The 22812-nt window shown below is 44.2% G+C and overlaps 1 protein-coding gene across 5 annotated transcripts in view; it reads left to right on the top strand.

The window, feature by feature from the left end:
* A4GALT (alpha 1,4-galactosyltransferase (P1PK blood group)) overlaps nt 1-8111 on the top strand; it is a 50372-nt gene extending 42261 nt beyond the window's left edge. For all 5 annotated transcript variants that reach the window (XM_077930746.1, XM_028728758.2, XM_028728760.2 and 2 more), the window contains exon 2: nt 848-8111. In XM_077930746.1, coding sequence (XP_077786872.1) covers nt 895-1956 — 1062 coding nt within the window. In that variant the 5' untranslated portion in view covers nt 848-894 and the 3' untranslated portion in view covers nt 1957-8111. The remainder of the gene's footprint in view (nt 1-847) is intronic.
* Nucleotides 8112-22812: the final 14701 nt, after the last annotated feature.

The raw sequence follows: 22812 nt of genomic DNA, 5'->3' as shown, positions 1-22812 counted from the left end.
TGAGAGGGCTTAACTAAATTTATTTTTGCCACTGTGTTATTGTAAAATGGAGAAGAATCTGCCCACCTCCAAGTATTGCTGGGTTCAGCCCCAGTCAGCATGACTAGTGATGAGAGATTATGGGAATCAACAATCTATTGATTGCCTATAATCTTTGAGAATCCTTGGAGAACAGGTGAAGCCCCTGAAGACTGGAGGTGGGCAAACGTTGTCTCCAAAGTCTCCAAAAAGGGGAAAAAGAAGACCCAGGTAACTACTAACCGGTGAGCTTGACATTGATTCCAGGAAAGGTCCTATAAGAGTGATAGTGAGCACTTAGAAAAGGATGCTGTGGTTATCAGGACGCAGCATGGGTTTCTCACAAACAAGCCATGCCAGATGAATCTCTTTTCTTTTTTTATTGAGTTACAATCTTGGTGGATCAGGGGAATGCTGTGGATATAGTGTATTTTGCTTTCAGTAAAGTTTTTGACAGAGTCCCCTATGATATTCTTGCGAGGAAGCTGGTAAAATGTGGGCTCTATAACTGTTAGGTGGATTTGTAGCTGGTTGACTGTCATGAGTGGTTCTTCGTCTTCCTGGGGCAAAGTGTCAAGTGAGGTGCTTCAGGGTTCTGTCCTGGGCCTGTTGTTGTCCAACATCATTATCCAACTTGGATGAAGGAAATGAGGGTATGCTCATCAAATTTGCAGATGGCACCAAACTGGGAGGGGTAGCTAATTTTCGGGGGGGGGGGTCATCTCAGTTGTAATCATGATCAGCAATTTATGTTGCCACTTTGTATTTATTTCACTCCTTATTTATTAATCAAGTTATTAATTCATTTGGTTTGTTTGTTTGCTTGCAGCTCATTTTGGTTTTCCTTCAAGTTCAAAACTCTGTAGTGAGTAGACGATGTGGAAAGTGCCTACCTGCATACTGAAATTAATCAAGTTGACTTCAAACTACAAACTCTGGGCTGTGTGCATCATCGTCTTTAAGTTCATGTCTTTCATCTGTATCATGTTCTACTGGAGAATCACCCAGGATGCCCAAGACAAGAGACAGCACTACAGTTTGCCTACAGAGGTTAAGTGTCCTCCTCTTCCCACTCCTTCATCCAGATGGCCTCCTTCATCACACAAAGACATATACTTTGTAGAAACATCGGAACGAACGAATCCAAACTTCCTGTTTATGTGTTCTGTTGAATCAGCCGCCAGGGTTCACCCTGAGTCCAGAATCATTGTTCTTATGAAGGGTTTAGCAAGCTACAATAAGACTTTGCCCAAACACGTGGCCTTCTCCTTGCTTAGCTGTTTTCCCAACATTGAATTCAAACATTTGGACTTGATTAACCTTTTCTCTAACACCCCCCTCGCTGGCTGGTACTCAGTGGCTCAGCAGAGGTGGGAGCCTTATTTCTTGCCCATCCTTTCTGATGCATGCCGAATCACCATCATGTGGAAGCTTGGTGGCATCTATTTAGACACAGACTTCATAGTCCTCAAGAACTTAAATAACCTCACCAATGTGCTTGGTACGCAGTCCAAATATGTACTTAATGGTGCCTTTCTCTCGTTTGAGCCCAAACACAAGTTTATAGAGCTTTGCATGCAGGACTTTGTGGTGGACTACAACCGCTGGATCTGGGGGCACCAAGGCCCTCAGCTCTTGACACGCATTTTTAAGAGGTGGTGCTCCATCCATAGCCTCCGAAGCAGCAAAAGCTGTAAGGGTGTTACTGCTGTCCCACAAGATGCCTTTTATCCCATTCGCTGGCAGGATTGGAGGAAGTACTTTGAAGCCATTAATGCTTCCGAACTTCCCATACTCTTTAGAAACACCTATGCAGTGCATGTCTGGAATAAGAAAAGTCAAGGGACACAACTTGCGATCACCTCTAAAACCTTGCTAGCTCAGCTGCAATCCCACTATTGTCCTTCCACATACAGGCTCATGAAGATCTCATTCTGAAGGGGCAGGGCCGAGCAGCAGCCTGCTGTTGATACAAATGCAAATCAGCCAAGCTGTTCAGCCCTGGCAGGTAAGCACCATTGTCTATCACCATTTGACAATGGTGGCCCCACGGAGCAGTAGAGTTGCTGGCTCAACATTTCAAAGAGCAGCTGAATGGCTGTGAGTTCCAGCAGGCTTGGGAGTTCAGAAAAGAATACAGTGGTACCTCAGGTTAAGTACTTAATTGGTTCCGGAAGTGCTTTCTTAACCTGAAGCGTTCTTAACCTGAAGCGGACTTTCCCATTGAAAGTAATGGAAAGTGGATTGATCCATTCCAGATGATGAAAAACACCCCTGAAAACAGCAATTTAACATAAATTTTACTACCTACAGAGGCCATTGATCCATAAAATGAAATTAACAAAACAGTACAAAATGGAAATGTGATTTTTTTTCCTTACCTGTGCTGATGATAGTCATTGTTTGGATGGGCGCTCAGGGTCCTCTTCCACAATTGGCTTGGCTTCTGGCATTCAGGGAGGCCTCTGAGAGCTCATGCAGCTGGAGGCCATTTGTGGAGCCTCCGTAGGCCCCGCGGATGTCTGGGCTTGGCTCTGGGCAGCGGTGAGGCCTCCAAGAGCTCGGAAAACTCACTTCCGGGTTAATATCATTCGTAACCCGAAAAAAACGTAACTCAAAGCGTTTGTAACCTGAGGTACCACTGTACTTTTATGATGGCCAAGTAAGATATATGCAAACTTTTGAGTTGGGACTCTTCCTTATTCTGACCATAAAAGAAACATGCATATTTTCTAAAAAGAAGGGCTAGGTGCCAGCAGAATATGACACTTAAACCATGACTGCAGGCTTTTGCAATTTAAAGATGGGAATAGATTCAGGCTGCAATTACATGTGCATTGCATACATTTTCACGATCGCTTCTGAACCTTTCGTGCCTCAGTCAATGTGCCTTACCTCGCTGAAATGTGCATTTACTTGGCTTGGTATGTGAAGCTGCTCAACTCGTAATGTTCAGCTACATTATAAAGTTAGCAGAACTTTCTTTGCATTTTTTTCACCCATGCTCAATATGTAAACAAAGCACCCCCTTTACTCCTTGGTGCCTTGAATGCTTCGGTCTTAAGCATGCTCAGCAGAGGCACAGCACATGCCAGATGTTTGTACTAAGAAGAACTCCAGTTCCCTGCAAAACTACCTTTCTCGGGGTTCCTGGAGAGGAGATGCTGCTGCTGCCTGGAGCAAAGTTTAAGATTCCAGGAAAGGATGGAGAGACTAAGAAGAGCATCTCAGAGAGACTTCTAATGAGACATCTCCAACTCCACTGCTGCCACGTAAGTGGGAAGCAAAGAGAACAGTGGAGTGGGGAGTGAATTTTGGAACTGAGTTTTCCCCTCCTTAAAACTATTTTTCTGAAAAAGCTTGGTTTGCACAGGACAATTCTGAATAGAGCAAGAGGCATCCGCTCATAAGCACCTACCACCATAAACATGTCACACCTGTTCGTTCTTCAAATGCCGTCAGACTCCCTTCTATTAGTGCACGAGGCAGCATTTTCTCAGATGGCGGGACAGGCTTCTCTGTGGTATATGTATCACTCATCTCATGTGTTGAGCCTCTGGGTCAGAAGCGACTAACCTTTTTCAAGCTGGGTTTCCGGTCCTGCCTGCCTTAATGGAGGCAGCCCCCACAATAGCGGGGGATTGTTGGCGAGCAAAAAACAAGGATGACAGAGGGCAAATTATCATTGCAGATTCCCCCCATGGATGGGGGGAGGGGATGGACTTCACTTGCATTTCATCTCGGTACCTGACTCTTGCTTCAGCATGGAATGCGGGAGACACGGAGGCGCTGAGTGCAAAAGCCCTTTTCTGCCTAAAACCCTCCTACGCTGCCATTAAGAAGCAGAGGTTGTCTGTTTGACTGGATCCTTAATTGGCTTTAAATTACCAGTGTGTGGTGGAAAAGGGTTGCAACAACATACTGCTGAATATACAGGCTACATGGATCAAAGGTTTGAATTGAGATAAGCTTTTCTTTGGCGTGAGAGTCGGGGAGGGGAGAGGAAACCCCACGGTTTGTTTATTCTAAGCTTCTTTTATGTATTTATGATTCAGCAACCCTCTCTGGAATATAAGATAAAAAGATATTTACAAGTGAGGAAGGGACGTTGGAGTAATATTCATATTAACAATGGAAACTGTGTGTGATATGAAATGAAGAAAGGATGGGGAGGGGAAGCTCAAGTATGACTGTGTTGGAAAGACAGAGAAATTCCCCTCACCTCCATTTAAAAACAACAGACAAGAAAAAAGAGATTGATATTTGTATGTGCTACTGATGGAATGTAATCTAAGATAAAGTTTAATTAGACCATAAATCTCTTGCTGGAAAGAAAAGAATTTGGGGACTGTGATAAGAACGCTGCAGAGATTCTGGGAGTTGGAAAGGAGTATTAAATCTTCAGCATGTTCAAAAACTGCCCACCTTTTCCTAGGCCTAGGGGAAAATGGCGGAGATCTGTGACATGTTTTATTAGTGAGACAGAAAGTTTTCTAGCAACCTGTCACCTGTTCCGAGGCATCGAAGCAAGGGACGGAGAGATAAGACTTCTGAGAAACAGTTCTACCCGAAGCCACGATGGGAGAAAACAACAGCTGGGAAGTGAAAGAGACAACACCATATGGACAGAAGAAATTTCCATGGATGTAACAGTTTTTACACGTAGGGCAGAATAAAGATAATCACTTGAAGCTTTATAAATTTATATATTGTAACATCACGAATGGAAATAATTCATTATGTAGCTGTTGACTAAGGGATTATTATTATTATAACTCAAATGTAACTGATATTAATTAAGATTATGGAACGCAGTGATATAAGATTGAAAATGCACCCAAACCATCAACTGGGGAGCCACTTTAACTAAAATGTATTAATGGGAAGTTGATTGGCACTTTGATAATTGTATAATTTGGGAATTAATTGTTGTTGTTATAATTTGGCTATTATTGGGGGTATATTGGAAAACTAATTTAAAAAGTTTTTTTAAAAAAAAGATACATTTTTTCAAGCTGAGGACCACACACGGGCTTATGATCAACTGTTCCCGGGCCACATGTCAAACTGGGTGTGGCTGAGAGGCAAAAGTGGGTGTCACCAAAGCTTAGAAGTGGCCATGGTGAAAACTGCACTTCTCAAGATGTTTGCTATTTGAAATATTTTTTTATCATTCATAACTAAATTCAGTTTAATAAAAAAAAATTTTGGGAGGGTCATGGCAAAGATGGGAGTCTCACACATAAAATGGCATTGCTGAAGAGAACCTAGTATAGGAGAAGCCATTAAAATATTTTAAAAATAAAAAAATATATACATTTACTTACCTAATTAATTATTTTGGATGACAAGTTTTGGCTGTGGCTGCGGGGGGTAGAACCATATCTTTTGGAGGGTTGACATTACTTGTGGACCATGGTTAGCTTCTCCTGCTCTAGGCAATGTCAGAAACTTGGATGCAATCCCGGAATGACATGAGGGTGGCAGTCTCACAGCGAGTGCCATTTTCTGATGTTTGTATATGCATAGCTATCGAGCGTCCCTTATTTGGCGGGACAGTCCCTTATTCTAGCGCCATCTCCCGCTGCTGTCCCTTATTGATTATGTCCCTTAAATAAGCTACTGAAGGTAATGGGGCCCTTTCTATGTCCAGCTGTCCTTTGTCAACAACAAATTGTTGCTGTTTTTTGTGTTGAATATATGCTATATGGTAATTTATGGACCTCATAGGTATCTAAAGCCATTTGCATGCAACAAAGTATGTATTTTATCAAAGTAATTGTTGATCCCTTATTTTGGCTGATGATCCCTTATTTTCAAGGCTGCTGGTCCCTTATTTTCAAATCTGTAAGTTGACAGCTATGTGTATATGTATTTCCCCTTTCTGTATTACTTGTGTACACATTTCCACTGCCATTTCCTCCATGCCCCCCTCTGCAATTTCTGATGGAAAAGGCATGGTCAAGGGAAAGCCTTCTGAGTTTAAGCAATGCCATGGTGAAGAAGAGAAGGAAGTAGCCCTGTTGTTGCTTGCTGGTTGCATGCATTTTGAAGAAAGAAGCAACAGGCCAGTGCAAAGTTACAACATTTCCCCAAATGCATCTGTCGAAAAAGGCAAGACTTTGCCTCAAGCGTTTCAGTTTTACTGGAGACTTGAGAAAGGGAGAACAGAATAAAAACGAGTGCCATGGTTGTGGAAAAGGAGGAAGAACTGGGTTAGTGGCCGCTGCCTGTTATAACCATCAAAGAGACATTTCCTTACATGAATAAGTTAAAATGTCAGGAAGCCCTTCCCAGATGCTTGCAACTCTATTTAAGGAGGAAAGAAAGAAAAGCAACAGGCAAATAAATGCTCTTCAGATGGAATGTACTTGTTCACAGCTGACACCAAAAAGTAGGTAGATTCGATTACAAATGTAAATGCATTGCAGTCCCTCTTGCAGTGTTGTAAACAAAAACTACTCCTTTTCCCTTATGGGGTACCCAAGAGCCCATATAGAGTCCTTCTGTAGGTTCTCTATCAATAGGAGAAAATAACAGAGACCAACCAGAGAATATTGAGAAGCAAAGCAGCTAGTAAGCCTGATCTTTATTAAAGCTGTTGCAACAGGGTGCTCCCTGCCCCACACAGGAGGGGGGCAGGGACCATGAGCCATGGGTGCAAGCCCTTATATAGACATTCTAAATTGCCCGCCGTGGCGTCCAAGACCACTCCCAGAAACATCATACATACATCACAGAAGGGGTGTGGCCCAAGACCACCCCCTTAATACATCAGAAAAGGGGCAGAAATCTGGGTGTGTTGTTTCTTCCTGTCTGCCAGGCTATCTGATTGGATTACCTGGGCATCCTGGGCACTCTTTTGTTATGGCAACTACTCAATTCCTGAATCCAGACCACAGGTCACAGGCTCACCCTATTCATATCTTAAATGTGCCCTTAAGACAGGATTTGTGAAAGAGAGAATGGGGAGATTTCCCATTTCCTTTGACCTTGCAGAGAAATATTTGAGGTCATTTTGGGAGAGAGAAAATGGTTTCAGGACTTTTCTGTGGGTTTCAGACATGTGGTTTACATATTTGTATGTGTTTGCTAGGTACATTTATGAACATCTATTATATACACACACACACACACACACACACACACACACACACACACAGTGGTGCCTCGCAAGACGAAATTTATCCGTTCCGTGAGTCTCTTCGTCTTGCGGTTTTTTCGTCTTGCGAAGCACGGCTATTAGCGGCTTAGCGGCTATTAACGGCTTAGCGGCTTAGCAGCTTTAAGAAAAAGGAAACAAACTCGCAAGAACTCGCAAGACGTTTCGTCTTGCGAAGCAAGCCCATAGGGAAATTCGTCTTGCGGAACGACTCAAAAAACGGAAAACCCTTTCGTCTAGCAAGTTTTTCGTCTTGCGAGGCATTCGTCTTGCGGGGCACCACTGTATAAGACCTTAAAATTCTTATAGCAGCAGTGTCCCCTCCCCTGGGAGAAAGGCCCATCCTAAGACGGAGAACAAACTGGACAAGACAATGTTTTGGGGTTTAAAATTAGCCACAGCTTTATTGATTCGAGATGTAGGTAGGATTTGGCTTAGGGTGTGTATCCCTCCCAGCCACCCGCTGGAGGGCTGAAACTTGGCAGGGCTGATCTTGGGATTTGTGTGTCCATCACGAGACACAGGTCTACACAGATGGCCTTGGCTTTTGGACAGACACTTCCAACTGGACCCCTCCAACGGGGTACCCCTGTGATCACACTGTTCCGAGGTGGGGGTGAGGTGGTACCCTGCCAGATGTTAGACTAAGGGATTTCACCTAATGCCTTATCTTTTTATGATTTTCAGTTTCAACATTAATTTTACAATCATTTTAACATCTCAAAACTTGACTTCTCTCCCCCTCTGTCTGCGGTTCCTTAAATTATTTTTAAAAATATTTTCTGCATATTCCAAAGTAACTGAATTTACTCATTTATTAAATTAAGTTAATTTGGAACTGCAGGTTATTACAATAATCCTGCCAATGTTCTTATCTGTTTACAGTCAATTTTTAAATATTCAATAAAACATTCCCATTCTTTTGTAAAAAGATTGTCTTGATTTCTTATTTTTCAGGTAAGTTTCACCAATTCTGCATATTCCATAAGTTTTTGTATTCATTCTTCTTTCCTTGGGACTTCTTATTCCCATTCCCCCCCCCCCCCAATGCCGTATCCACCAAAGTTGTGACTATTATTATGGGTAGGGCAAAATGTGCAAATGAGGCCAATCTGATTGGAGGCAAAGTCCTTTCCACACGACCATTTGGGGATTTCCCAACTGCTGGCCATCTGGTCAGACATTGCTCCCTGAGGGCCGGGGGCCTGATGTGACCAGCCGCAACTCCTCTGAACTCTTGAACTGGGTACACGGCCATTTTCTTGCAGTTTATAAACCCTGCTCCACGCACATTTGAACTGTGTGCCTTTCTTTCAGTTATACACTCTAACAGGCAGATAAAGCATGTTTAAGCCTAAGGGGCATTGCTGAAATCTGTCTTGGGTAAGCGTTTCCTGTAAACTGTACTGCGAAGTGTTCTCACATAAAATGCAGGTGCACTGACCGCAAACAACCAGGTAGCTGGAGGTAGGGCTTCCTGGAGGTAGGGCTTCCATATCTGATTTGGCAGTGTTCAAGAGGCTGCTCAGCTTTCCGCTTTACAATGTCGCCAGGGTCTTAGAATCTCCTATCACCATTGTTATCTGATGCTCTACTATTGTGGAATGTCTTTAAAGAGTAACGTGATGCTTAGCAAAGAAAAAAAAGAGCAAAGTTTAAGATTGTAAGTTGGCTGGTTTAAAGCATACCAGTTTGCTTTTGATATTTTTGGTCGCCAGATTTGACTTCAGTTCTCTAAGCTGCATCTGTTGACTCACACCCAAGTGCAATTAAAATTGGCATTTTAATTTCTCTCTTTCTCAAGAAGTGGCAACCTTAGGAGGAAAGATGAGAGCAATGGCAGGAGGAATTTGGGAAGATTTTGAAATGAGAAAAGAGAGGGGGAGTGGTAGTTACTAGACCAAAAGCTCCCTGGTCAGTTTCAACTACAGTGGTATACCTTGGTTCTCAAACTTAATCCATTCCAGGAGTCCATTCGACTCCTGAAACCATTTGAAAACCAAGGCGTGGCTTCCGATTGGCTGCAGGAGCTCCCTGCACTCAAGCGGAAGCCACATCAGATGTTCGGCTTCCGAAAAATGTTCGCAAACCGGAACACTTAACTTCCAGGTTTGTGGCATTTGGGAGCCGATTTGTTTGGCAACTAAGCCATTCGGGAACCAAGGTTTGACTGTATTGTGCTCTGGAGAATAGCACCCAAACCAATGGATTGAAGTTACAAGAAAAGAGATTCCAACTAAACCTCAGGAAGAACTTTCTAACAGTAAGAGCTGTTTGACAGTGGAATACTCGGGAGGTGGAGGACTCTCCTTCCTTGGAAGTTTTTAAGCAGAGGTTGCATGGCCATCAGTCAAGGATGCTTTAGCTGAGATTCCTGCATGGGGTTGGAATGGATGACTCTACAATCTCTAGAATTCTATGATTCTATAGCAGGGGTCGGCAACCCGCGGCTCCGGAGCCGCATGTGGCTCTTTTACACCTTTGCCGCGGCTCCGGGGCGGATACTAGCGAGGGGAGGAGGCCCATTGTGCGCCCCGACACTCCCCACTGTGGCGGGCGCTGTACTGGCTGTGACGTCGCATGTGGGCGGTGTGTGCGTTAGTCATGCACCGTCCCGACGTCACCTTCCCGCTCGCCCGCCCGCTACATTGTAAGGGGCATGTACGCTGGTCACTGCATTGAAAGGGGCCATGTACGCTGGTCACTGTTTTGAAGGGGAGTGAAGAACACACACACACACACACACACACACACACACACACACACACAAAAGGTAACTTGTTAATTTAACGTTTATTTCTATGAGGAGGAGTAATTCTGAGGGGTCAAACAAAGAAATAATAAAAAAGTGACAAAAAAGTTATTTTTATAATGACGAGTTTTGCGGCTCCCAGTTTTTCCCCCCTTCAGAAACGGGTCCAAGTGGCTCTTTTTGTCTTAAAGGTTGCAGACCCCTGTTCTATAGAATAGGACTATTCAAAACCACTGCATTTAAGGAAAGGAGTGTAGCCTCCCCTTTACTCAGTCAAGGCTTTCCCCCTCCACTCCTTTACATTTATGGCCTAGTTTTACCCCTGCCTCAAGCGTTCTATTGTAATGTTGGCGTCGTTTTTGCTAATATGGCCTTGTGTCTAGAAGATACAGACTGGTTTCAGCTGCCTTCCATCCATGGCGGAGAACTGCTTGGAAGCTCAATAGCCCTTTCCAGAATCAAAGAGCCTGAAACCAAGAGTGAGTTGTAAACCTTTTAATAAAAAAAACAGTCAAGAAATTTGGCCCAGATAGAAAAGGATGCCAACTGAATAAAAGCTGCTTTGTGTGGCCTGACCTTGTAGTTCACAGCAGCCAATGAGAGTTTTATCAAGGGCAGGGCTTAACATCTCAGAACTTCTGTACATGAACCTACAACGTGGTCAGCTTTGTGGTTCACATCATCCCACAGCAAACACCTTGAGGATACCAGAGGGGTAACCGCGTTGTTAGCTGGCTGCAGCAAAACCAACAAAGAATAAAAGCCTAGTAGTGGTTGTTACTGAGAATGAGCAAGGTTTGAATGCATGGCCAGCTGAATGTTAAACCTGTGCCTGCATAAAATGTTGTTTAACATTCTGCATGGGAGAAGAATTTCTGGGTGGAAACCATGCTGAATATTCTAAACCTGAAGGCAGACCTGTTTGGTGAAGCTTTTTAAAGGTTTAACATTTTGCTATGTTTTTATATATGCTGGAAGCTGCCCAGAGTGGCTGGGGCAACCCAGTCAGGCAGATGGGTGGGGTAATAATAATAATAATAATAATAATAATAATAATAATAATAATAATATAAAACAACAACAACCGGCCATTCCCCCCTGCAAATGGCACTGCAGCAGAGATGGGGAAATGAACCACAGCAAAATGGTTTTTAAAAGAAAGAGAACATTAAGGGGATTGGGGAAAACATTCCAGCTCTCCTTTTGGCACAAAAATTCAGAGAAGCAAGTGTGAGGGTTATTTGCTAAAAGCTGTTGTTCTCATTCTTTCCTTTTGAGTTTACAAGAAAAACAGTTTGGCTGGCTGGTGGATCCTTTCCAAGCTGTTTGCAATCATTGCAGTCAGGAAACATCTTTGGAAAAAGAGCAGATTTTTTGCATTTGACTTCTTTTATCATGCTTACTTTCTTCTGTACTTCATAAATACATAAAACTCCTCCAGAAAGCGGTCATTCTCACCTACACATTTATTATTACCGTATTTTTCGCTCTATAAGACACACCAGACCACAAGACGCACCTAGTTTTTGGAGGAGGAAAACAAGAAAAAAAATATTCTGAATCACAGAAGCCAGAACAACAAGAGGGATCGCTGCGCAGTGAAAGCAGTGATCCCTCTTGCTGTTCTGGCTTCTGGGATAGCTGCGCAGCCTGCATTCGCTCCATAAGATGCACACACATTTCCCCTTACATTTTAGGAGGGGAAAAGTGGGTCTTATAGAGCAAAAAATACGGTATATAAAAACATAATAAAGCATTAAGTATTTAAAAACAACAACACTTCCCTATACAGGATTTCCTTCAGACAGCTCAGGGGTCAGATAGCTCCATACACTCCAACTTTTCTCCAATGAAAATAGGGACATCCTAAGGAAAAGTGGGACATTCCAGGATCAAATCAGAAACCGGGAAGGCTTCTCCAAATCAGGGATATCCCTGGAAAATATGGACACTTGGGGGGTCTGGCATGTATCGCTCTGGTGAGACAAAGTAGGGTGCCTGCCAGCTTACCTGGTAGACAGCCACAGAATTACTGGTAGCTTCTGCAAAGAGAAGTTCTGCCTCTCCAAGCTTTTAGAATTGTTTAAGGGGGGGGGGCAACAAACGTGTAAATGCGAGCAATGTGGTAGACGTCTTATATTTTGAGATCAGCAGCTGCTCAATGGAATGGGGATCTGTTTTGTCCTGCTGATATATCTTGCGCGCTGCTCACCACAAAAACTTTTTGATGGCTTTTTACCCAGGTCCGAAACAAATGGGAACTGTCACTGTTTTTTAGATATGTGATAAGGTCTAAAGGGGCACAGCAGCTACCCTATTAATTCTCTTCTTAATGTGTGTTCTAAATTAAGCTCCCTGACGCAGCACCAGATTGTTCTTTATTTCTGTTCCTCTGCCTTAAAAAAGAACTTGCATTTTCTGATCTATGCTAGTTGTGAGGAACCCATAGTTGTTGCATTTTGAAGGGGAACGGTGGATCGTTTCCGTGTTCCTACATCCGACTTTGTCAATCAAGACTGAAAAAGGGCACTCCATTACTGCTTTCTTACGTATAACATTTTATTCTGTGTGAAGACCCCCAAGACCTCCCAAAGAAAGACGCAGTTGACACCAATATTAGTTTAAGGCTATTGGCATAATTTTGGCCACAACTTTATTGATTACAGAATGTGAGTGGTTTACTTAGGCACTGGTTCGACTAGCTGCACCTGCACCTCCGGCAGGGCAGCACTGACTCCTGGGCTCCAGCAGAAGTCAGCCAGGATAAACATGGTCCTACCACAGACGCAACCTCACCCCAAAATGTTCCCAGGTGCTCTGGCGTGGCCCTAACCCAGGGGTCAGCAAACCTTTTCAGCAGGGGGCCAGTCCACTGTCCCTCAGACCTTGTGGGGGACCAGACTATATTGGGGGGGGGGGAATTAACGAATTCCTATGCCCCACAAATAACCCAGAGATGCATTTTAAATAAAAGGACACATTCTACTCATGTAAAAACACACCGTGGGCCGGATTTAGAAGGCGATTGGGCCAGATCCAGCCCCCAAGCCTTAGTTTGCCTACCCATGCCCTAACCCCTGGAAGGGGATTGGACAGAAGCATGGTGAGCACCTGGATTCCTTTAACGGAATACCCGATCGCACATTGGGCAGGTGTGACAACCTCCCCTCCCCTCCACCTTGAACCAATGCCTAACCGCCAAACCTTACCAAGTTGTGATGATTTGCTATGTGGCAGGCAAAACCCAAGTGGCACCAGCCAATCCGCCAAATGGGAAAATTCCTACTGGGCCCCTGTCCCAAAAGCAGACGACCCACAACGGCACAGTAAGGTCATAGCAAGACCCTAAATATAGGGAGGGTGGTGAACGAGGCGCTAAGAGGAAGCTCGAAGCTGCGTGCAGCGGCATAAATAGGTCCCCCGGCTGCAAATTCTCTCAACCCCATTGGCCAGAATTCTCCCAGCAACCGAGGGACCCAATCAGGTTGTTGTGGCTATCCAATCGCTTCCAACCACACAAATGGTGAGGTCAGTCTTGGAGATCTCACCGGAAACACGTGCCCTCCGTGATGAGGACACGGTTTCTAGAACCAGTGGAGGCAAACCACTTACTTTTTTCTGGTGCATGTTCAGACAGGAAAAGGGAAGAGTTTTCAATGTGTATCAAGTAACTTCTCCCACCCTTGAGGACAGCAGGATCTAGAATCAATCTAGATTGAAAGTGGCGTGTCAAGGATGAGCATAGACGATTCCAGATTGGGAAACTACATTTTTGTCCTCCAAATGGCTGTATGTGTGCAGCTTCAATCTACTGGCAAGAGTAGATTATTTTTTCCATTTAACTTCTTTTTTTTAAAAAAAATCCATCCTGAGGAAGTGATCTGCACAGCAAAAAAGCTTTCATATGCAACACTGACTAGTAAAAAAAAAAGGCATCATTTTGATGTGTCTTTTGTCTTTTCCAGCCATGTATTGTCAGGAACAAAAACAAGTTTATTTAGTTACAAGCATGGCTGCTGTTGACTTAGTGGGTCACAAGTTATGCAAATCTGCACCAGTTGCTTCCAGATCTCTTGATCCCAAGCAGAAAAGAAACTTTCTAAAGCATATTAAAAAGAAAAGGCCACAAACAATATTATTTTCTTTCTCATAAACATTTGAAAGAAGGAAATGGATAGATTTTTCATTGGCTCAACATACTATTTCTCAAAGGCAATTTGTCTGGAAATGGCAGTAGTGACTGTTAACCTAAACATTAGAATTTGAAGGCATGACTTTAAAAAATGACAGCACTGATATTAAAAAGTCTTCTCTCTTTTCTGTGAGAGTATCTACCCCTGCCTAAACCACAGTGCTGTAATAATACCTTCCATGCCACTCTCCTGAAAGGAGGGATCCCATGTTTGGAGCAGAGGTGATGAAAGGGAGTCATTCCCTCAACATGGCTTTCATATCCAGCCTGAGCACCTGGTCCAGCCAAAGTGAGTACCTGCCTGTTGCCATTAACCATGGAAAGGACTTTAACTAAATACCATATTTTTTGCTCTATAAGACTCACTTTTTCCCTCCTAAAAGGTAAGGGGAATGCGGCAGCTAGACTGGTGACTGGGGGCGGCCGCCGAGACCACATAACAGCAGTCCTGAAAGGCACTGGCTCCTAGTACATTTCCAAGCCTAAGTCAAAGTGTTGGTGCTGACCTTCAAAGCCCAAATGGCCTGGGCCTGTATATCTGAACGAGCATCTACACCCACATTGCTCAGCCAGGACACTGAGGTCCAGCGCCGAGGGCCTTCTGGCGGTTCCCTCACTGAGAGAAGTGAAGTTATAGGGAATCAGGCAGAGGGCCTTCTTGGTAGTGGCGCCCACCCTGTGGAATGCCCTCCTGTCAGATGTCAAGGAAATAAACAACTATCTGACTTTTAAGACATCTGAAGGCAGCCCTGTATCAGGAGGTTTTTAATGTTTGAGGTTTTACTATGCTTTTATATGTACTATAAACTGCCCCAAGTGTTTGGGGAAACCCAGTCAGATGGGCATAGTAGTAGTAGTAGTAGTAGTAGTAGTAGTAGTAGTAGTAGCAGCAGCAGCAGCAGCAGCAGCAATAATAATAATAATAATAATAATAATAATAATAATAATAATAATACAGTAAGAATGGTATAAATTTTGATGATTTGTCATTTTTAGTAGAAGATCAACAATTTTGAATTTTAGTTCTTTAAGAAACTGAGCAATATGCCATCTGGACCTGGTGACTTGTTAATTTTAATATATCAACGTGGGATAAACGGGTAACAAAAGCTTCGCAGAAACGACCATACCTTGCTGTTGTAACTGCTTGCATTACAAAGAAACGACCATACCTTGTTGTCGTAACTGCTTGCATTGCAAAGAAAGAGGAAACTTGGGGTAATAAGTCAAGTTAAGAAATTGCTGAGAGTAGCTGAAAGATAATGCCTTATAAGGTACTAGGAAGGTTTGTAGGTGACTCAAAACAGCCACAAGGGAAAATGGAGGAGAACAGTTTGAAAACTATTGTGCATGCTTAAATAGGCTATGAATATCAGTCAAACTGCCCCTGGTGGAGCTAGAGTTAATCAGCATGATCATAGGCTGTATGTATTGGAGGGGGTGCATATCAAGGGGTACATATATGAAATAGGCGGACCGGGAAGTCTGTAAACTACAGTCTCCTAACCAATAGGACAGGGGTCAGCAAACTTTTTCAGCAGGGGGCCGGTCCACTGTCCTCATACCTTGTGGGGGGCCAGACTATATTTTGAAAAAAAAAAATGAACAAATTCCTATGCCCCACAAATAACCCAGAGATGCATTTTAAATAAAAGGACACATTCTACTCATGTAAAAACACTCTGATTTCCGGATCATCCACAGGCCAGATTTAGAAGGTGATTGGGCCGGATCCAGCCCCTGGGCCTTAGTTTGCCTACCCATGCAATAGGAGGAGGGAAATTCGGACAGACTGTAAGGCATAAAGTAGCTTTGATGTGAACAAGACGGGTCCCTCCCTCTTTACAGTACAAGCTGGGAGCAGCGCTGTCTCAAGAATAAACAACCTTTGGTTTGGCCTGATCTCGGTGTCCGACTCTTTCTTCTCACTGAGCAATTGACTCCCTCTGGGGAAGATCCCTGGGGCAAATTTGTCCAACAATCAATCAGCCTGAGAGCTTCATTTCTAATCAGAACATCACTCTCATTGTTGACTTTGTTTCTCATTAGGCGATTCTGCCAGTGCACACAGATTACTGTGACCTGTGGCTGTAGCTGGGAGACGTTATCGCTACTCTCCATTTCTGCACCTGCCTTGCTTTCTTCAAGAGTTCGAGGCGGTTTTGCATGAGGGCAGCTGTGACATCCCAGTCACGTGGACACAGTTCCACCATCCTGAGTGTCCTGGTGCAGGAGCGCAATTTGCAAAGTTATGCTGGGATCTGGGCCCTTGCACGGGGGGCTCTTGTCTCAACATTTCAGGTGGCTGCACTGAGACATCAGTTTGCACAGAACTTTCCCATCACATTTGGCCTCACAATTATCATTTGGGAAAGAGAACTATGCTGCCTTGTTTACAGAGTGGAAACTGAGGTTGGTTGGTCATGACAAACTTTGTATTCAGGGTTCAACTTCAACCCTTTGATGGTGATTGCAAGCTCAACCACATTCTAAGAAGTTTCAATGTGGGGCTGGTTCACACATGCATGTTCGCCACTGAATAACTGCACCATCAAGTGAGAAGAGATCTCCACAGGGGACTTTGTGTGCAACCCTCCACTCACTTGCACGATGGTTCGTAATCTCTGCTTTTGTTAAAAGGGGGACCTAAGAGGCTGACGTTTGGCCTGCCTGATGCCTCTTAGACGCTGTTGATGTGGGGAGGGGCTTTTGAGAGGTGCAGGGGCTGCCACTGGAGTGGGAACTGAACATCTCCCATAAATGAATGGAACATCTCATGCAAGCACTTTGGTTCCTGTCCAGTGCTTATCAACCAAGCTAGTTCACTCATCTACTGCCCATCAAGCGTGCAGCAATCAGCAGATGGGCACTCCAATCATGCATATGGGAACTGGTCTGCAGGTAAGGTAAAGGTGAAGTCATAGAATCATAGAGTTGGAAGGGAACCTGTTACCTCCTTGTAGCAGGTAACAGCTATAATCTAGTCAACTATAAGAATCATATAGCATTCAGGGTTCTCTTAAACTACCAGGGCTAGGATCTTGAGAATGCTGAGAAACTAGATTTCATTTTAATGAGAGTGAATTTGCTGCATACAGAGCAGCATTAGCCGCTGAGTACCGGCTCAGCATAATGCGATGAAAAGTGGCTCTAAAGCTGACATTAACTGTGCCAAGTTCTCTTTATTATCCCCTGCCAAATAGGGTCACCTCATCCCAGTTTCCTCTATGGCACTGGTCTTCAGTTGGTGGACCAGGGCCAGAGCCCTCCCTAGTGTCCCTTAGAAAGGAGCCGTATCAGCGCCCACTCTGTGCAATCACTTCACCTTGGTGCCACAGTTCCAGAACAGGAAGCTTCTCCTATTTTGGATCTCGCCATGACAGGAGCATCGTTATGCCATACACATATTTTTTGCTCTATAAGACGCACCCAACCATAAGACACACCTAGTTTTTAGAGGAGGAAAAGAAGAAAAGCCAGCAAGAGCCACAGACATGCTCAGCTCTTTAAAGATAGAGTGGCTCTTGCTGGCTTTTCTGGGAGGTGGGAGAAGGGACTGATGGGCTGCCCTCCGTCCCTTCTCCCACCTCCCTGAAAAGCCAGAGCAAGCTGCTGTGCTGGCTTCAGAGATAGCTGCGCAGCCTGCATTCGCTCCATAAGACGCACACACTTTTCCCGATACATTTTAGGAGGAAAAAAGTGTGTCGTATGGAGCAAAAAATACGGTACATCATACACTCCATAGTCTGATAGGTGGTTTTTGTGTGGCCCCCCCTCCAGCCTATGCCCTGAGCAGGGGCCAGTTTCATCCTAGACTTGCAGCCTGGCCTAGGATGAATTGCACAGCAGCATTGTTGTTGTTGTTTAGTCATTTAGTTGTGTCTGACTCTTTGTGACCCCATGGACCAGAGCACGCCAGGCACTCCTGTCTTCCACTGCCTCCCGCAGTTTAGTCAAACTCATGTTGGTAGCTTCGAGAACACTGTCCAACCATCTCGTCCTCTGCCGTCCCCTTCTCCTTGTGCCCTCCATCGTTCCCAGCATCAGGGTCTTTTCCAGGGAGTCTTCTCTTCTCATGAGGTGGCCAAAGTATTGGAGCCTCAGCTTCAGGATCTGTCCTTCCAGTGAGCACTCAGGGCTGATTTCCTTCAGAATGGAGAGGTTTGATCTTCTTGCAGTCCATGGGACTCTCAAGAGTCTCCTCCAGCACCAGAATTCAAAAGAATCAATCCTTCGGCGATCAGCCTTCTTTATGGTCCAGCTCTCACTTCCATACATCACTACTGGGAAAACCATAGCTTTTACTATACTGACCTTTGTTGGCAAGGTCTCTACTTTTTAAGATGCTGTCTAGGTTTGTCATTGCTTTTCTCCCAAGAAGCAGGCGTCTTTTAATTTCGTGGCTGCTGTCACCATCTGCAGTGATCATGGAGCCCAAGAAAGTAAAATCTCTCACTGCCTCCATTTCTTCCCCTTCTATTTGCCAGGACAGGCAAGTAAATGGTTAAAAGTTTGGGTCCCCAAATGCGCACTTCGATTAAAGGTAGCTCCCGGGTCCGAAAAGCCTGAAGACTTTTGTTCTATGGTAAAAGTGGGATCGTGTAGTTACACCAACATGTAAGTTGCTCAGGTGACTTTATGCCTGCAAATTCAGAACGAGCACAGCAGTGAGAAGCAAATCTGTTGAGTGTGTGGGGACAGGGACTGGAAGGCAAATGCCATCTCTTACGCCCCCTATCTTGCAGAGAAGGTCTGGCTGCAATTTAAGGGAGTAAATATTAATGTGGAGGGATGGATTTAGAAGGAAACTCCTAAGCCAGCACAGGCTCACTTCAGAGACCACTAAACTGGAAATGGCAAACTGCTGCCCTCTAGTGCCCTCCATGGGAAGAGACTGATAAAAGACCTGCGTTTGGCTTTATAGATCCACTTCATAAATGAGAAACTTGTTTCTTTGTCATTCCAAAACTAGGTCTTTCAAAATTGTGCCAATAGTAACTTGCTGACATTAAGCTCACTGTTTTCTCTCTAAAGAGCTCAAATTATGAAGAGCTTCATAATTTCTTATTCCAGTTTATTGCTGCAATGCGCTTTCTTCTTCCTCTTCGCATTGCCCCAAACCACTGGTGTTTCTTTTTCACTGTAGAAGATCTCTTCTCATGTTTCTGTAAAAATGGAAGTGTTTCTCCTTTCCCTTCCTGTTTACGCCACTTTCTTGTTGGAAGTTTGGGTGCAGCTTTTCCCCCAAGACCAAAAGGTGCCGGAACACACCTCCATCAGAAGACTCACCCCAGAGCCCACAGGCGATTTCTTCAGGCTGGGGGTGGTGTCTCCTTGCCAGACCGAGGCTTGCTGAGGTGCAGGCAACCTTAAAGAGCCCCCCAGCATCCCTGGCTTCCGTGGGGGCTTGCTCAGCTGAGACACAGCTGTCCAGTGCATCATCTGTCAGCTGGGAGGCTGAAGAGCCTCAGCAAAGTCCCAATGTGCCTCTGGCTCATGAGGAGACGCTCTCCAGAGCCCATAGAGGATGTCCCCATTGGGATCTGGGGAGGGTATCCTTGTGAGCTGGAGGAGCAGCAGGTCTTTGCTGAGGCTGGTCAGGTCTTCCTCCCACTTCCAGAGACCACCTGAGAGGTGCTGGAATGCCATTCCTGCTGAAAAAAAGTCCTGGGTGCAGCTCAGCTTGCAGAAGAGGGGTTTGCATGAGGTTAATAAAGATAGAGGAACGTGGGTGGCGCTGTGGGTTAAACCACAGAGCCTAGGACTTGCCAATCAGAAGGTCAGCGGTTTGAATCCCCGCGACGGGGTGAGCTCCTATTGCTCGGTCGCTGCTCCTGCCAACCTAGCAGTTCAAAAGCACGTCAAAGTGCAAGTAGATAAATAGGTAACACTCCAGCAGGAAGGTAAACGGTGTTTCCGTGCGCTGCTCTGGTTTGCCAGAAGCGGCTTAGTCATGCTGGCAACATGAACTGGAAGCTGTACGGCGGCTCCCCTGGCCAGTAAAGCGAGATGAGCGCCACAACCCCAGAGGTGTCCACGACTGGGCCTAATGGTCAGTTGTACCTTTACCTTTAAGAAAGATAGAGTGACATTCATGTTACCAGACTGTCACATACCTTTAACCTATCAGCTTATTTTTCTATCTCCTTGTTGTTTAGACTGAGACATCTTCGGTTGCATCCTGCTTGCCAGTTCCTCCTCGAACTTCTCTCTGTGACCTCAGATCGAGAGGTCATCTTTCACTATCCTCCAAGAGAACAAAGGAGCAAGCATGGCTGCCTTGTTCTTCTCTAGACTAGAATCATAGAATCATAGAATCATAGAGTTGGAAGAGACCACAAGGGCCATCGAGTCCAACCCCCTGCCAAGCAGGAAACACCATCAGAGCACTCCTGACATATGGCTGTCAAGCCTCTGCTTAAAGACCTCCAAAGAAGGAGACTCCACCACACGCCTTGGCAGCAAATTCCACTGTCAAACAGCTCTTACTGTCAGGAAGTTCTTCCTAATGTTTAGGTGGAATCTTCTTTCTTGTAGTTTGGATCCATTGCTCCGTGTCCGCTTCTCTGGAGCAGCAGAAAACAACCTTTCTCCCTCCTCTATGTGGCATCCTTTTATATATTTGAACATGGCTATCATATCACCCCTTAACCTCCTCTTCTCCAGGCTAAACATGCCCAGCTCCCTTAGCCGTTCCTCATAAGGCCTCGTTTCCAGGCCTTTGACTATTTTGGTTGCCCTCCTCTGGACACGTTCCAGTTTGTCAGTGTCCTTCTTGAACTGTGGTGCCCAGAACTGGACACAGTACTCCAGGTGAGGTCTGACCAGAGCAGTTTCTGCATTTCCTACTATAAACAACTTTCTTATTTTCTTGCCTACATCTCTCTCTCTCTCTCTCTCTCTCTCTCTCTCTCTCTCTCTCTCTCTCTCTCGGTAAAGTCTCCTGTTTAACCCAGACTCGCTTGTTAAATACTGCTTATTCTGCAAACGAAAGGGTTTCCATAAGTAACTGATCCCAATACCCAATACCCCTCCTGTACTTTGTTCAAGTAAAATGCAGGCAACCCGCCTTTGTTACTTGCCAGATCCTCCTAGATCTGGATTCCTCTGATATCAGTTATTTAGTTATGTCACTTTTGGGCAGGGGCTTCGATTTGTAAATACAGACTTCCATGATGGGAAACTACAAGAACTGTGCTGGAGGAAGAATTGAAGGAGAAGGAAAACGTACCCCCCCCCCCGGGAACCGGGGCGATTGAGGAGTGCGCCTGGTGAAAAGAGCCGGAGATTTTGACAGCTGTCAAAGTATCTGTCAAAGTCGGAATTTTAAAGAGGATTTTATTACGAGGACTTTGCTGGCTAAATTTGTTACAATTTGTTATAATTTGTTAAGACTTGAATACAAAATGGCGAAAACACGGATAACAACCGGACTTTTGGAAACAAAGTTACAACAATCCCCCTAGAGGAGTTTCGGGACATTACAAAGATGGGAGTAAGCAGAAAAAAACTCCGGAATTTTACAGAACTGGTTATCTCCTGGGAAAGCTGCAAAACTGAAACAGTATTTTGTCTACAGGGTGTTCAGACTAAAAGGAGACAATAGAATTTTCTATTGAAGAAAGGAAGGGACTGAACGCAAGTTTTTGTTCCTGAATAACAACAACCCATGTAGAGTTACTAAACTTCTGAATAAGAACGTCTCAGCAGCGGAACAAGAGGAATCTGGACTACAACCTTGAAAGAACAATGGGGGAAGCTCTATAATTTGACAGTTTTAAAGATTAAAGATTTAAGGAATTAATTTTAAAAATAATTCTAAAAAAGGGAAAAACCTGCAAGGAGTTGGGGGAAAAAATGGGATTGATGGATTTAAGATTTCCAGGCAGAAAACATAGACTGGTGGACAGGGGGAAATTAAACCGGGGAAGGGGGGGGGGGGAGAATTAGAATCCAAAGGCTTGCAACTATCTTCTGAATTGGTTTTCTTTTTTCTACTATACTTTTTATTCTTTACATTTCTATTCTGTGTGTTTTTATTATAAAAAAAAAAAAGGGGGAAATTGTGGAATGAAAATGCGGTGGGCCTTGGGGAGAGATCTTTTGTCTTTCTATCAAGGGTATTGATAAGGATTGCATAAAATTAAATTTGAATAATGGGGTAAACAAATTAAGTTTTAAATAGAAGTGAGAGCTTGTGGAGACAACAATATGAAAGGGGAATATGGTAGGGGTGGGGGAAGGGGGGAGTCCCAGAAAGTGGATGTTTGAAAATAAGGCTTTGAATGTACTTTCATCTTTACTTTCTGTATTCTGAAAACTTTAATAAATATTATTTAAAAAATAATAATAAAGAAATCCCTGAAGGCATGCCTGTTTTCACAAGTCTCTTCCAACTGACTAACTGGGATATTTAAATCTTCCCTTATCCTTAAATTCTTTCCTTAAATCTGTTTAGTCAAAGTGTAAGTCCAAGGGCAGGGTTCTCTCTCTGTGTGTGTTTTAAATTAAAAATATTTATTGTTCTTTTTAATGGTATGCTTTAATACAGTGCTGTGTGGTTTTTTAGCCAGTTATGCAATAACTAATAAAAAGCAAACAATTTTCAGGAGAGAATGGATCACCATAGCAGTCAAAAGTGAGGCAGACGGCCACTTCTCTTCAGGCAGACATTGTTGTGTCTGGTCT

Source organism: Podarcis muralis, chromosome 6 (genome assembly GCF_964188315.1).
Source record: "Podarcis muralis chromosome 6, rPodMur119.hap1.1, whole genome shotgun sequence".
NCBI classification, from domain to species: Eukaryota; Metazoa; Chordata; class Lepidosauria; order Squamata; family Lacertidae; genus Podarcis; species Podarcis muralis.
This window is presented reverse-complemented; position numbering and strand designations above follow the sequence as displayed.